Raw genomic sequence first — 16488 nt, forward strand, 5'->3', positions numbered from 1 at the left:
GAGGCTTTGAGTATGCATCAGGCAGGGTCCCAGCCAGAGTCAGATATCACACTCAGAAGTGTTCAAAGTGTTGAATGAAGGGACTATTTACAGAGGCGTGAGCAGGGTGAAGGGAATTAACAAGGATCGTGGCCTACCCAGGACTCGCAACAATGGGAAGCTGTCTGGGCTTGCAGAGAGGGGTTAAGGGAGGGAGTGATCTGGAGAGAGTGTGCGGACTTGGAGGAGGGGCTCCTCAACAGGAGCTGCCATCTTCCAGTGCGCTCACTGCCAGCAGTGCTGTGAAGCAGGGAGAAGGGTAAATACCCTGAGCACCTTCCTCCTTCCACTCGGCTGGCCCTTGATGGTGCCAGCCACCGACCAAATCAAAAGGGAAGGCAGAGAGTAAAGGAATCCAGAAAACGTGATGCATAGAAGGCAGTCTTTCAAAGCACAGAAAAGGGCAGAGAAGAGACTGTGTGTGTGTGTGTGTGTGTGTGTGTGTGTGTGTGTGTGTGTGTCAGGGAAGGCAAAATGAGAATAATTAACACAGTGTGTACATACAAAGTTGTTTCAGTTGTCTGACTCTTTGTGACTCCATGGACCGTAGCGCACCAGGGTCCTCTGGCCATGGTCCCAGGCAAGAATACTGGAGTGGGTTGCCATGCCCACCTTCAGGGGATCTTCCTGACCCAGGGATCAAACTCATGTCTCTTACACCTCCTGCAATGGCAGGCAGGTTCTTTACTACAAGTACCACTGGCACCTACCTATTAAACCCATAATCAGTTCAGTTCAGTCGCTCAGTCGTGTCCGACTCTTTGCGACCCCATGAATCGCAGCACGCCAGGCCTCCCTGTCCATCACCAACTCCCGGAGTTCACCCAAACTCATGTCCATTGAGTCGGTAATGCCATCCAGCCATCTCATCCTCTGTCATCCCCTTCTCCTCCTGCCCCCAATCCCTCCCAGCATCAGAGTCTTTTCCAATCAGTCAATTCTTCGCATCAGGTGGCCAAAGTACTGGAGTTTCAGCTTTAGCATCATTCCTTCCAAAGAACACCCAGGGCTGATCTCCTTCAGAATGGACTGGTTGGATCTCCTTGCAGTCCAAGGGACTCTCAAGAGTCTTCTCCAACCCCACAGTTCAAAAGCATCAATTCTTCGGCGCTCAGCCTTCTTCACAGTCCAACTCTCACATCCATACATGACCACAGGAAAAACCATAGCCTTGACTAGACGAACCTTTGTTGGCAAAGTAATGTCTTTGCTTTTCAATATGCTATCTAGGTTGGTCATAACTTTTCTTCCAAGGAGTAAGCGTCTTTTAATTTCATGGCTGCAGTCACCATCTGCAATGATTTTGGAGCCCCAAAAAATAAACTCTGATACTGTTTCCACTGTTTCCCCATCTATTTCCCATGAAGTGATGGGACCAGATGCCATGATCTTAGTTTTCTGAATGTTGAGCTTTAAGCCAATTTTTTCACTCTCCACTTTCACTTTCATCAAGAGGCTTTTTAGTTCCTCTTCACTTTCTGCCATAATGGTGGTGTCATCTGCATATCTGAGGTTATTGATATTTCTCCCGGCAATCTTCATTCCAGCTTGTGTTTCTTCCAGTCCAGCGTTTCTCATGATGTACTCTGCATATAAGTTAAATAAGCAGGGTGACAATATACAGCCTTGACGTACTCCTTCTCCTATTTGGAACCAGTCTGATGTTCCATGTCCAGTTCTAACTGTTGCTTCCTGACCTGCATACAAATTTCTCAAGAGGCAGGTCAGGTGGTCTGGTGTTTCCATCTCTTGAAGAATATTCCACAGTTTATTGTGATCCACACAGTCAAAGGCTTTGGTATAATCAATAAAGCAGAAATAGATGTTTTTCTGGAACTCTCTTGCTTTTTCCATGATCCAGCGGATGTTGGCAATTTGATCTCTGGTTCCTCTGCCTTTTCTAAAACCAGCTTGAACATCTGGAAGTTCATGGTTCATGTATTGCTGAAGCCTGGCTTGGAGAATTTTGAGTATTACTTTACTAGCATGTGAGATGAGTGCAATTGTGCGGTAGTTTGAGCATTCTTTGGCATTGCCTTTCTTTGGGATTGGAATGAAAACGGACCTTTTCCAGTCCTGTGGCCACTGCTGAGTTTTCCAAATTCGCTGGCATATTGAGTGCAGCACTTTCACAGCATCATCTTTCAGGATTTGAAATAGCTCAACTGGAATTCTATCACCTCCACTAGCTTTGATCGTAGTGATGCTTTCTAAGGCCCACTTGACTTCACATTCCAGGATATCTGGCTCTAGGTCAGTGATCACACCATCGTGATTATCTGGGTCATGCAGATCTTTTTTCTACAATTCTTCTGTGTATTCTTGCCACCTCTTCTTAATATCTTCTGCTTCTGTTAGGTCCATACCATTTCTGTCCTGTATCGAGCCCATCTTTGCATGAAATGTTCCCTTGGGATCTCTAATTTTCTTGAAGAGATCTCTAGTCTTTCCCATTCTGTTGTTTTCCTCTAATTCTTTGCATTGATCACTGAGGAAGGCTTTCTTATCTCTTCTTGCTATTCTTTGGAACTCTGCATTCAGATGCTTATATCTTTCCTCTTCTCCTTTGCTTTTCACTTCTCTTCTTTTCACAGCCATTTGTAAGGCCTCCCCAGACAGCCATTTTGCTTTTTTGCATTTCTTTTCCATGGGGATGGTCTTGACCCCTGTCTCCTGTACAATGTCATGAACCTCCGTCCATAGTTCTTCAGGCACTCTGTCTATCAGATCTAGGCCCTTAAATCTATTTCTCATTTCCACTGTATAATCATAAGGGATTTGATTTAGGTCATACCTGAATGGTCTAGTGGTTTTCCCTACTTTCTTCAATTTAAGTCTGAATTTGGCAATAAGGAGCTCATGATCTGAGCCAGTCAGCTCCTGGTCTTTTTTTTGCTGACTATATAGAGTTTCTCCATCTTTGGCTGCAAAGAATATAATCACTCTGATTTTGGTTTTGACCATCTGGTGATGTCCATGTGTAGAGTCTTCTCTTGTGTTGTTGGAAAAGGGTGTTTGCTATGACCAGTGTGTTCTCTTGGCAAAACTCTATTAGCCTTTGCCCTGCTTCACTCTGTATTCCAAGGCCAAATTTGCCTGTTACTCCAGGTGTTTCTCGACTTCCTACTTTTGCATTCCAGTCCCCTATAATGAAAAGGACATCTTTTTGGGTGTTAGTTCTAAAAGGTCTTGTAGGTCTTCATAGAACTGTTCAACTTCAGCTTCTTCAGCATTACTGGTTGGGGCATAGACTTGGATTAATGTAATACTGAATGGTTTGCCTTGGAAATGAACAGAGATCATTCTGTCATTTTTGAGATTGCATCCAAGTACTGCATTTCGGACTCTTTTGTTGACCATGATGGCCACTCCATTTCTTCTAAGGGATTCCTGCCCACAGTAGTAGATATAATGGTCATCTGATTTAAATTCACCCATTCCAGTCCATTTTAGTTCGCTGATTCCTAGAATGTCGACATTCACTCTTGCCATCTCCTGTTTGACCATTTCCAATTTGCCTTGATTCATGGACCTGACATTCCAGGTTCCTATGCAATATTGCTCTTTACAGCATCAGACCTTTATAACAACCCCCTTATTAGAGAAGCTTAGGCAACAGACACCTGCATAGGTGCCATGCTTTATACCTTGTGATTCCAATATGCTGACCATAGCAAAACTGACAAAACCATACCAGCAACCAGCACTCACTCACCTCATTTAATCCTCACATCATAATAACTTGGGAGTACCATTCTCTTTATAATATCCATTTAATATATGGAGAAACTGCATTTGGAGATTAATTTACCCAGTGTTGCATAGCTAGTAAGTAGAGAAGGATGATTTGAATCCAGGGAGGGAGTCTGGCTCCAGAATTTTCTTCACCACCACATTCACTGGACTAGAGACTGAGCAGGACTCCACAGGCGGGCCAATGACCTCGTTGGTAGTTAGCCTAATGGTAGAGACTAGCTGATGAAACCTGAAATTCTAAGAGGGATCTGAATGGAAAATACAGAGCAAGAAACTAGATCGTGGAGTTGCCAAGAGCCCAGAGAAAACGAGGGTAGTTAGGACCACAGGAGAAGTGATGAGCTTCGTCATCAGCATGGCTGGGTCACCATGGTGGGAAGCAGTGGACTCTTGCTGCAGGGAGACAAGAGCTGTTGCTCACTTGATAGAGCAGATGCTGACCTTCTAGGACTGCAGTGTATCCAGAGCAAGCCTGCAATTTGATGAAGTTTGCCTTTGAGGCTGCTGATGCCTTTTCTGGTTCTTTCTTTACGTTCCCCTATGTCTTTACAATAATTCTTTCCTAACTAAGGAAATCTGAAGCATTCCATGGTCCCTGCATTCTAAAAAAGCCCAACAGAGATGACTTAATTATTTAAATATGTGAGGATCTCTTGGGCAAAGAAGACTCACCAGTCTTTTTTCCCCCTCTCTCTGGTTCCCTCTGGAAAGAAAGAGGAAATTGACACATGGTAGTCTAAGAAATATAGGTCACTATTTATATGGGACTTGTACCATGACAGACACTTCCAAGGGAGAATATGAAAACATCTCCTCTGGACTTTAAAAATAGTCTTCTCATCTGTCAAAGGGTGGTTACCATGAGCTACTGCCTGAAGGCACAAGAATCAGTGGATCCCAACTGCGGTTCCCAAGACCTGCCAGGTCTCTTAGGAAGTTTTCACTGTCTTTTACAGACTAAGAGAAACAGACATTGGTGTCTGTCTGCCTATCTGTCTGTCTCTCTGAGTATAATTTCTTAAGACAGACTATTCCTTTTTTTATGTTAAGGAAGTTATCCCTTCTTTATGAAATTATTGTAGTGGTAGGCAATAGTAGATGGCAGGGTTTTTTTTTTTTCCCTTCTAAAAATACTCCTACTTGGCAAAATAAAAGGTTGACAAATCTGAGTCTCATTTTTAAAAAATGCCGTGTGTCTGAAGGCATTAAATATCTGAAAACCACAGATCTGAAGGACTGTTTAAGGTCTCTGCAACCTGTAAGATGCTAGGTTTTAAAGTCAAAATGACTAGGAAGGCGGGATGATTTTTTATTTAACCAACCACAGTACCAAGTTAATGGAGTCTAACTATCCTAGACATAAAAGACAGTAAACGGAGAATCCTCTAAGTTAAAATTTGTATTTTCTAAATGGAAATGGTAGTCTAGATGTCAAATACAGAATGTATTTGACCCAAATACATGACCCAATATACCCAAAAGACCCAAAGAACGCCCCCTCAAAGGTCATAGTTAGAAGGCAATATTCAGCTTTGGAGACAGTTACAAGTCAGATATTGTGTGACTCCATTGGTATGCAGCCATCATGAAAGGAGAACTAAAATCATTTTGAAGCAAAAATGTGTCAAAAGGAAACTCTCAACAGGCCCAAAGGGAGTGTTTAAATGAAAAAGTGCCTTAGATCCTTCAAACAGAAGAAAACCCATAATTATTCTAAATACAAATTAACAGGCAGATAGTACTTTCTGTTTTGTGAACACAACACTGCTATTTACATAGAATGATTTCAACATACCCAAAGCCTCTGCCAGGCCCCAAACCTTCTGTCCATAGATGTCGGTCTTGTTCCAAGCAAATGTGTAGACAAGATTAACTGCAGCAGGAAACCACTTCTGTGTGAGTCGCCCTTCCACAGCTACTGTGAGGTGTACTTTTATCATCCCCACAGGAATGGTTGAATGTGTTAGAAGGATCCGTAACAGGGTTTTGTATCCGGGGGTGCGGCTGCTTAGGTAACTCAGCCTCACAAAACTGGAAGGAATGAGGATCTCCTCCTGTACAACCTGAAAGAAAGAAAGTCAAATTGGCCCTTATCAGTGGTCACAGGGAGACAAGGACACTGCACGCTTTTGTCCTAGAAGCATGCCAAAGGATTAAATGGATTATGGATATCAATGCATTTATTCTAGAATCTTTGTGAGGTTACATGAACATAGGTTTTACATTTTGCACCAAATCTGCATGAGGACAAGACATCCAGCCTATCCTGAGGACAGTTCTCCTTTTTTTTTTTCCCTGCCAGGAAAGACTAGTAAAAAAACCATTTGGTTTTCCCACAGTGTTTCAAAAATTTCTTGGTAGGAGTTGGGAGATCACCCTGTGAATGTCAAGGATTTCAGTGGCATGGGTTCCATCTATTCAGACACAAAAGCTTGTTTGGTGTGTGAAGTCATCTATCACAAACCATTATTGGAGCCCGTATTCAGGTTAGGCTCTCTACGAGGAAGGACTCTGGAAGTAGGCCCAGCAAATGATATTTTATGACAGAGACTATGATGTCCCTAAAACTAATCTTTCCTGATGCCATCAAACTTGTCTTCTCTGGAGCTTTGCAATGACCCCAAGGGCCAACTTTTTAATCTAATTTTGCTTACACATTTCTCTGTGTCTTGGGTGTACCAAGACCTGGGAACAAGCTTTTCCAAGCTGACACCTGTGACCGAGAAGCAAATAACTCCCATTAACTCCTCTGCAAATCTTTTACAAACATAGGTCCCAGAGTGAAAATAATACTTGACTTCTTTCATTAATTACTATTATTTATTTTTTATTAGCACAGATGGCGTTAAACAACCAAAAGTGGTCACTGAAACTGCATCTCGTATTCTGTGACTTTCAACTTTCCAAATACAGCTGAACAAAGGGCCCATCCTATTTAACACGTTGAAGGGGACATGGGCTTCCAGGTAGCGCTAGTGGTGGAGAACCCAGCTGCCGGTGTAGGAGATGTAGGAGATGTGGGTTCGATCCCTGGGTTGGGAAGATCCCCTGGAGTAAGAAATGGCAACCTGCTCCAGTATTCTTGCCTGGAGAATCCAATGGACAGTGGAGCCTGGCAGGCTACAGTCCATGGAGTTGCAGAGTTGGACACAACAGAAGCGATTTAGCATGGATGGATGGATAGTATGGATATTTTTGTGCCCTTATTCATTTTGAGCTCAGGACCTTGTACCTGCTTCCTTTCCCAGGCTGGTGCAGAGTAGAACTGATTGTTAAACATAGTCTATCTCATATTGTTGGGGATTTCTGATCATTCCTTTCTTTCTGAGGGCACAAATCCTTTTTGTCTACTCTTTGTCCAGTTTTTCTTCCTCTACATTAGGTATTTGATATCAAAGCTGTCCACTGGCTCTGTCTTCTTAGATGGTAGCAGAAGCACAACAGAATAGCATGACACTCACCACCTTGGTATTTCATTTCCATAAGGAATCATGCAATCCTACAGCAGCTGGAAAACTTTTCTTTTGAGGAAGACCCATGCTTCCTAATGACATCGTGAAAGGATTGGTGTAGAAGTCCAAAGTACTCATTAAATACTATATAGTTTTTTCTTCCTTTCCACAGGAAAACAATGGAAAAGACAAGAGTGCCAACTCTTCAGACTCTTCTGTGTAGAATATTATTTTTTGTTAGCCTTTCCTGAGGGCTTTGCTAGCAGCTGTTGGGGATGTTGTAAGGGAAGAAAAACCAATTCAATCTTTGACTGTCCATTTACCTCTTCTTGAGTATACTTGAATTCTGGATATGATTTATGATTTCATTTTGGTGGACATTAAACTATCATTATAATATTAACATTAAACTACCATTAAAATATTTCCATAATATAGTGAGAAAATTGTACTGTGTTTGTTTGAATGACTTAGAATTGAAATGAAAATACTGAATGCTCAATAAAGAAAAACCCTTAGGAGTCCTAAAATATGAGGCTTCAAAAATATGTCCTCTCTGACTATAAAGCTTGAACACGTAAAAAGCAAAGTTTCAGACAAAATGTATAGACTTGACAACTACCTTTACTAAAACATAGCTAAACAAGAGGAGTTGTCATGACTTCTAAGAACAATGACAACAGACATAAACTAGACAGTGGAAGCAAACTCGATTTCTTAAGGAGTTTAATTTCAGAACCATAAATGGTCCCACCTCATTGATTACACTGTTATCACTATGGAGCCAGTGAGCTCTGTTCTTTTGAGCACAGTGTTCATCAGGTCAAGGTTTGGGTTCTAATCCTCATGATAGCTAGTTCATCTTGCTTTTGTTCCATGGCCAGAGATGGAGCATTATAGCCCTGGCCAATCACCTTGCAAATGTGTGCCAGAGAGATTACATTTGAAAGCTTCTCTTGAAAAATGAAGGGCAGCACATTACAGGGCTGGCAGGAGTACCAGGAAAAGGAAGCTAGTCATTATTGACTGTTGACCACCCCATGGATACAGCAAGTCTCCTACATACAAATGAGTTCTATTCCGAGAGTGTATTCATAAGTCCAATTTGTTCCTAAGTCCAGCAAAGTTAGTGGAGGTACCCAATAACACAATCAACTATATAGTACTGTAATGTAATAGGCTTATATTTTTCACACAAATAATATATAAAAATACAAAAAATAAAACATTTTATGGGAGGTTCAAGAGGGAGGGGACATATGTATACCTATGGCTGATTCATGTTGATGTATGACAGAAACCAACACAACATTGTAAAGCAGTGATCCTCCAATTAAAATAAATTAAAAAAATGCAATTTAAAAGTTAAAAAAGTTTTAAATCTTACAGTACATGACACAAAAGCACAAGAACTTGTAAAGGATGTGACAATATATGCCAGACATGTGAACTAACTTATGTGAACACATGTTTGTCTCTTTGAAAGGTTGCAAGTTGAAGATTCGTATGTTGGAGACTTACTGTACTATGACTTTTGTAATTTCAAGGTCCATGTACCCACCTGCAGCTCAGGAACAATAGTTCCCCTCTCTGGACAGGATCCTCCAAATGATGTGAGTGGTGAGGGAAGCACAATAGGGTTTGGGCTGATAAAGTTGGAGATATCGCAGGATGGTGGGTCTGACATAACTCTCTGCATGGTCACTTTCTCCACCACAATGAACTGGTTCCAAGGCAACCAGAGTGTCCTCTTCTCAGGTAGAAAAGGTGACCGGTCAAAGATTAAGACAACGGAGATACCACCGATGGCTACAAGGTCAAAGCTGAGAAGGAAAAGCAGAAAGTTTCAATTAAAATAAAATTAAAGTTTAAAAAAATAGGCAGTTTGAGTGCCCTTTCTTTCTTTGGGGATGCAAGTATATCCATTTGTCTTCTCTATTTTATTCCTTCTATTCCATCTAACCACATATTCATTCCATGGAGACTTCTTTTCACTATCCAGTAGATTTCCAAGAAAAAATTCCATATCACCTGTTGCTATTCACCCAGGATTTTTAAACCAATTTTAATGCTGTCTTAAACAAAATCACTGCATGTATTTCTGCAGTCAAATCAAACATCCTTGTTCCTCCCTGTGCTAGAGAGAATGGAAATATGACCACCGAACATTCATCAACATCTTAATATGCTGCATTATTCTTTTTCAAAATCCCTGTAATGTAACTCCATAAAAGTAAGGAGCCAAAGGTTAAATACCTTGTTCACGGTCACAAACAGTGTCAGAAACCTGATGGTGTCTTTGAGATGGCATTTGAAGAAAGACACCAGCTGAGGAAATTTGTTCAGTGAAATTGGCTTGAACAAGACCATCTGGCTGAACCCTCCACATCTGGCTACACCCTGGCTTGATTCTACTTGAACTCTAGATATAGGATTTCTGGTTTTCTCTAGAATGCCTCTTCATTTCTTGTTGTAAGAAAGTCTGTAATGGACCCTGTCCATCTCTACTGACAACTCCTTCCATATTACTTGACAAAACGAGACTACCTCTTCTGTAAGTCCACCTCTTAATGTGGTCTCTGAAATGACTCTTGAGTTGGAGTATAAAAGACTCAGAGTTCAGTTCATTATGTACTAGATGGCTCTACCTTCCTGCTCTTTTATGTATAATGATGTCTTTGAGATAATGCATTTTTCATTTTATCATTATATCTTTAAAAGGTGCGCTCATCTTCTCCTGTGAGAACACCTAAATTGCAAGTAGCTGCTGAACAAACCTTTGACAGGAGGATGTTGGAACCCACCAAAAAAAGATACGCCATGTCCAAGGGCAAAGGAGGAGCTGCAACGAGACAGTAGGAGTGTGCGATCACATTAAAATCAAATCCCATACCTGCCAGGTGGGCGACCCATAAACTGGAGAACGATAATACCAAAGAGGTTCTCCCACTGTTGTGAAGGTTCTGGGCCTCACATCAGACTTCTCAACCTGTGGATTTGGCAAAGGGAGTGGGAATCCCCTGGAAATCTGACTTTGAAGGACAGTGGGATTTGATTATAAGACTTCCATGGGACTGGGGAAACAGAGACTCTTGGAGGGCACAAACAAACCCTGTGTACAGAAAGACCCAGGGAAAGGAGCAGTGATCCCACAGGAGACTGAGCCAGACCTGCCTGTGAGTGTTTGGGGGTCTCCTGTGGAGGCATGGGTCAGCAGTGGCCTGATGCGGGGACAGAGGCACTGGCAGCAGCAGTCCTGGGAGGCATGTGTTGGCACAAGTCCTTTTGGAGGTCACCTCAGGCCAAACAACTAACAAGGAGGGAGCACAGCTCTACCCAATAGCAGAAAACCGGATTAAAGGTTTACTGAGCATGGCCCTGCCCACCAGAGCAAGACCCAGTTTTCCCCACAGCCACAGCCAATCCCTCTGATCACAAAGCTTGTGCAAGCCTCTTATCCTCATCCATCAGAGGGCAGACAGAAGAAGCAAGAACTACAATCCCACAGCCTACAGAATGAAAACTACAATCACAGAAAATTATCCAAAATGATCACATGAATCAGAGCCTTGTGTAACTCAATGAAGCTATGAGCCATGCCATGCAGGGCCACTCAAGGCAGACAGGTCATGGTGGAGAGATCTGACAGAATGTGGTCCACTAGAAAAGGGAATGGTGAACCACTCCAGCATTCTTGCCTCAAGACACCCATGAACAGTATGAAAAGGCAAGAAGATATGACACCAGGAGATGAGCTCACCAGGTCAGTAGGTGTCCAATATGATAGTGGGAAAGAGCAGAGAAATAGCTCCAGAAAGAACGAAGAGGCAGGGCCAAAATGGAAATGATGCTCAGTTGTGGATGTGTCTGGTGGTGAAAGTAAAGTCCGATGTTGTAAAGAACAATACTGCATAGGAATCAACGTAAATTGGACGTGGTCAAGCAGGCGATGTGAACACCGACATTTTAGGAATCAGTGAACTAAAATGGGCAGGAATGGGCGAATTTAATTCAGATGACGATTATATCTGATACTGTGGGCAAGAAGCTATTAGAAGAAATGGAGTAGCCCTCATAGTCAACAAAAGAGTCTGAAATGCAGTACTTGGATGCAGTCTCAAAAATGACAGAATGAACTTGGTTCATTTCCAAGGTAAACCATTCAATACCACAGTAATCCAAGTCTATGTAGCAACAACTAATGTTGAAGAAGCTAAAGTTGAATGGTTCTGTGAAGATCTACAAGACATTCTAGAACTAACACCAAAAAATATGTCTTTTTCATCACAGGGGATTAGAATGCAAAAGCTGGAAGTCAAGAGATACTGGGAGTAACAGGCAAATTTGGCCTTGTAGTACAAAATGAAGCAGGACAAAGGCTAACAAAGTTTTGCCAAGAGAAAGCACTGGTCATAGCAAACACCCTCTTCCAACAACACAAGAGACAACTCTACACATGGACATCACCAGATGGTCAATACTGACATCAGATTAATTATATTTTTTGCAGCTGAAGATGGAGAAGGTCTATATAGTTAGCAAAAACAAGACCTGGAGCTGATTGTGGCTGAGATCATCAGCTCCTTATTGCAAAATTCTGGTTTAAATTGAACAAAGTAGGGAAAACTACTAGACCATTCAGGTATGACCTAAATCAAATTCCTTATGATAATTCAGTGGAGATGATGAACAGATTCAAGGGATTAGATCTGGTAGACAGAGTGCCTGAAGAACTATGGACAGAGGTTTATAACACTGTATAGGAGGCGGTAACCAAAACCACTCCAAAGAAAAAGAAATGCAAAAAGGTAAAATGGTTGTCTGAGGAGGTCTTACAAATAGCTAAGAAAAGAAGTGACAGGCAAAGGAGAAATGGAAAGAGATACCCAACTGAATGCGGAGTTCCAAAGTACAGCAAGGAGAGATAAGAAAACCTTCTCAAGTGAACAATGAAAGAAATAGAGGAAAACAATAGAAATGGGAAAAACTAGAAATTGCTTCAGGAAATTGGAGCTACCAAGGGAATATTTCATGGAAGGATGGGCACAATAAAGGACAGAAATGGTATGGACCTAACAGAAGCAGAAGATATTAAGAAGAGGTGGCAAGAATACACAGAAGAACTATATAAAAAAGGACTTAATGACCTGCATAACCACCATGGTGTGATCACTCACCTAGAGCCAGACATCCTGGAATGTGAAGTCAAGTGGGCCTTAGGAAGCATTACTATGAACAAGGCTAGTGGAGGTGATGGAATTCCAGTTGAGCTATTTCAAATCCTAAAAGATGATACTGTGAAAGTGCTGTACTCAATATGCCAGCAAATTTGGAAAACTCAGCAGTGGCCACAGGACTGGAAAAGGTCAGTTTTCATTGCAATCCCAAAGAAGGGCAGTGCCAAAAAACATACAAACTATCACCCAGTTTCGCTCATTTCACATGCTAGCAAGGTAATGCTCAAAATCCTTCAAGCTATGCTTCAGCACTATATGAACTGAGAACTTCCAGATGTTAAAGCTGTATTTAGAAAAGGCAGAGGAAGCAGAGATCAAATTGCAAACATTCACTGGATCATAGAGAAAGCAAGGGTATTCTAGAAAAACATCTACTTCTGCTTCATTGACTACATTAAGCCTTTGACTGTGTGGATCATAATAAACTGTGGAAAATTCTTAGACAGGTGGGAATACCAGACCACCTGACCGATCTCCTGAGAGACCTGTATATAGGTTAAGAAGCAACAGTAAGAACTGGAAATTGAACAATGGACTGGTTCAAAATTGGGAAAGGAGTGTGTCAAGGCTGTATATTGTTACTTTGCTTATTTATCTTCTATGCAGAGTACATCATATGAAATGCTGAGTTGGATGAATCACAAGCTGGAATCAAGACTGCCAAGAGAAATACCAATAACCTCAGATATGCAGATGATACCACTCTAATGGTAAAAAGTGAAGAGGGACTAAAGAGCCTCTTAAAAAGGGTTAAAGAGAGTGAAAAAGCTGGCTTAAAACTCAACATTCAGAAAACAAAGATCATGGCATCTGGTCCCATCACTTCATCGCAAATGGGAAAAAAATGGAAACAGTAGATTTTCTTTTCTTGGGTTCCAAAATCACTGCAGATGGTGACTGCAGCCATGAAATTAAAAGACACTTGCTCCTTGGGAGAAAAGCTATGACAAACCTAGACTGTGTTAAAAAGCAGAGACATCACTTTGCTGACAAAGGTCTCTATAGTCAAAGCTATGGTCTTTCTAGTAGTCATGTACAGATGTGCGAGTTGAACCATAAAGAAGGCTGAGCACCAAAGAACTGATGCTTTCAAACTGTGGTGCTGGAACAGTCTCTTGAGGGTCCCTTGGACAGCAAGATCAAACCAGTCAATCCTAAAGGAAATCAATCCTGAACATTCATTGGAAGGAATGATGCTGAAGCTGAAGTGCCAATACTTTGGCCACCTGATGCAAACAGCAGACTCATTGGAAAAGATCTTGATGCTTGGAAAGGTTGAGGGCAGGAGGAGAAGGGGGCAACAGAGGATGAGATGGTTGGATGCCACCACTGACTCCATGGACATGAGTTTGAGCAAACTCCAGGAGATAGTGAAAGACAGGGAAGCTGGCATGCTGCCTGGCATGCTGCAGTCCATTGGGTTGCAAAGAGTAGGACACAATTTATGGAGTGAACAACAACATATTTTTAAAATGAATAAAGGGCCATGGGATTCTCTTTAATATTCAAAGCAACTTACATCCACAGGAGAGAGATATAAGCAATTCTTTGTGTTTAAAAAAAAAAAAAAAGAACTTTCTTAAAACACTTTTCAATGGTAAAATGCCCTGATAGGGAATCAGACTTAATTATGCATATCTCACCACTCCCTTCATATGACATTTATTGTATTTATTATAGTATTACCAATTGTGTCCTGTTGCAGAAGTCTTTCAGATAAAGATAAGTGGACAGTAAAAAAGGATAGCTAATACTGTATTGTATTGTTGCTTTTTCAGTCAAGTTGCTGTAATATTAAGGCAGTTTCCAAAAAGAGGATTTGAAGAACTGCATTTGCTATAGAAAATAATCTAGGTTTGAGCTAAAAAAAGAAAACCCCAAATGGTTTATGGTTTAAGACAGGCTGAATTCATGATAATACAGGAGCAGTTTAAGGCAAGCATAGTAGGGGAAAATCCTACATTACTTGGCAAGAGATCTTTTCTCTGGTTCACATTCTACATTGATTTAAGTGTGTCCTTGGGCAAGTTTATTTGCTTCACCCAAACCTCAGCTCTTGACTCCTTAAAATTGAACTGCTGATTTATTTGAAAACAAAAACAAATGCAAACACAAAAGCAAAATAAGCTATCCAAACAAGAACATATATACCTGAAAATTATTCTCTACTTCTAGAAAGACAAAGTAGAGAGGGCAGGCTTCTTATTTTGTAGAAAGAATGTGGTTTTGGCTTCATACACACCTGGGGTTGTATCCTGGCTCTGCCATGTTAACTTTGTGTCTTTGGGCTAATTATTTAAACTTCATGAGCTTCAGTTTCCTCCTGAGTAAAATGGGGTTAATATGGTCTATCACTCAGCTACTACTGCAAGTGAGCAAATGAGATAAAGACTTAAGGGCCAAGCATATAGTAGGGACTTAACAAATATTAACTTTCTTCTCAAATCAGATCCATTGCCCTATTAAATTTACAGATGTCTTCTCTTGTTGTTCAAATGAACTCGAGGCCAGTTTTTTTTTTAAATTTTTTTTTATGATCTTTATAAGCACATACTGATTTTTAAGCTTTCCTGGTAACTGCCCCTAGGTGTCCTGTGTTGGGTTAGTTTGATGTGTCAATTTGGTTGGGCTCTAGTACCCAGTTATTTAATCAAACACTAGGCGTTGTTGTGAAGGTATATTGTACATGTGGTTAATATCTACAATAAGCTGACTTTAAATAAAGAGGATTACACTTGATAAAGTGGAAGGGCCTCATCCAATTAGTTGAAAGAGCAAAACTAAATTTTCTCTGAGGAAGAAGGAATTCTGCCTCAAGACTGTAGAGTAGCATCTACTCCTTGCCAAGAGATTCCAGTTTTCTAGTGTATCCTACGGAGAAGGAAATGGCAACCCACTCCAGTGTTATTGCCTGGAGAATCCCAGGGACAGAGGAGCCTGGTGGGCTGCCGTCTATGGGGTCACACAGAGTCAGACACGACTGAAGAGACTCAGCAGCAGCAGCAGCAGTGTATCCTACGATTTTTGGACTTGCCAATTCCCACAATCACATTGCAATTTCTTGAAACTGTCTCTCTTCCTCTCCCTATATGCAGCTAACCCTTGAAAAACGTAGGGGTTAGGCTCTCCCCAGGCACAGCTGAAAATTCACTTATAACTTTACAGTTGGCCCTCCATATCTGAAGTTTCACATTCATGGATTCAACCAACTGCAAATCATGTAGTATGATAATACATATGTATTGAAAAAAATCTGTATATGGACCCAAGAAGTTCAAACCCATGTTGTTCAAGGGCCAACTGAATTGTGTATATATGTGTGTGTGTGTATATGTGTGTGTGTATATATGTGTGTGTGAATATATGTGTGTGTGTATATATGTGTGTGTGTGTGTGTGTGTGTGTGTGTATATATATATATATATATATACACACTTTTGAACTGTGGGGCTGGAGAAGAGTTTTGAGAGTCCTTTGGACTGCAAGAAAATCAAACCAGTCCATCCTAAAGAAAATCAACCCTGAATATTTATTGGAAAGACTGATGCTGAAGCTCTAACACTTTGGCCACCTGATGTGAAGAGTCAACTTGTTAGAAAAGACCCTGATGCTGGGAAAGATTGAAAGCAAAAGGAGAAGGGGGTGGCAGAGGATGAGATGGTTAGAGAGCATCACTGATGCAATGGATGTGAATTTGAGCAGACTCTGGGAGATAGTGGAGGACAGAGGAGCCTGGAGTGCTGCAGTTTATGGGGCTGCAAAGAGTTGGACACAACTTAGTGACTGAATGACAACAAATATATATATGTACATATATATGTACGTATATGCATGTTTATGTACACGTGCATATGCACACACACAGAGGTTCTGTTTCTCCTCTTCCCATCTAATCACTGTCTATAGCTAACACTATTGCAAGACCCAATAGAATGCTCTGTGAATAATTAATTGCTTTGGGGTTCCCCCATCGCAAATGGTCTCCATTGGCATGGGACATTAAG

At 41.2% G+C, this 16488-nt stretch overlaps 1 protein-coding gene across 1 annotated transcript in view; it reads right to left on the reverse strand.

The window, feature by feature from the left end:
- Positions 1–16488, reverse strand: part of TENM1 (teneurin transmembrane protein 1) — a 670347-nt gene that overhangs the window by 140405 nt on the left and 513454 nt on the right. Inside the window, exons 18-19 of the mRNA XM_055565537.1 lie at positions 8809–9070; positions 5591–5858 (exon numbers count right to left, since the gene is read on the reverse strand). Coding sequence (XP_055421512.1) covers positions 5591–5858; positions 8809–9070 — 530 coding nt within the window. The remainder of the gene's footprint in view (positions 1–5590; positions 5859–8808; positions 9071–16488) is intronic.

Source organism: Bubalus kerabau, chromosome X (assembly GCF_029407905.1).
Source record: "Bubalus kerabau isolate K-KA32 ecotype Philippines breed swamp buffalo chromosome X, PCC_UOA_SB_1v2, whole genome shotgun sequence".
NCBI classification, from domain to species: domain Eukaryota; kingdom Metazoa; phylum Chordata; class Mammalia; order Artiodactyla; family Bovidae; genus Bubalus; species Bubalus kerabau.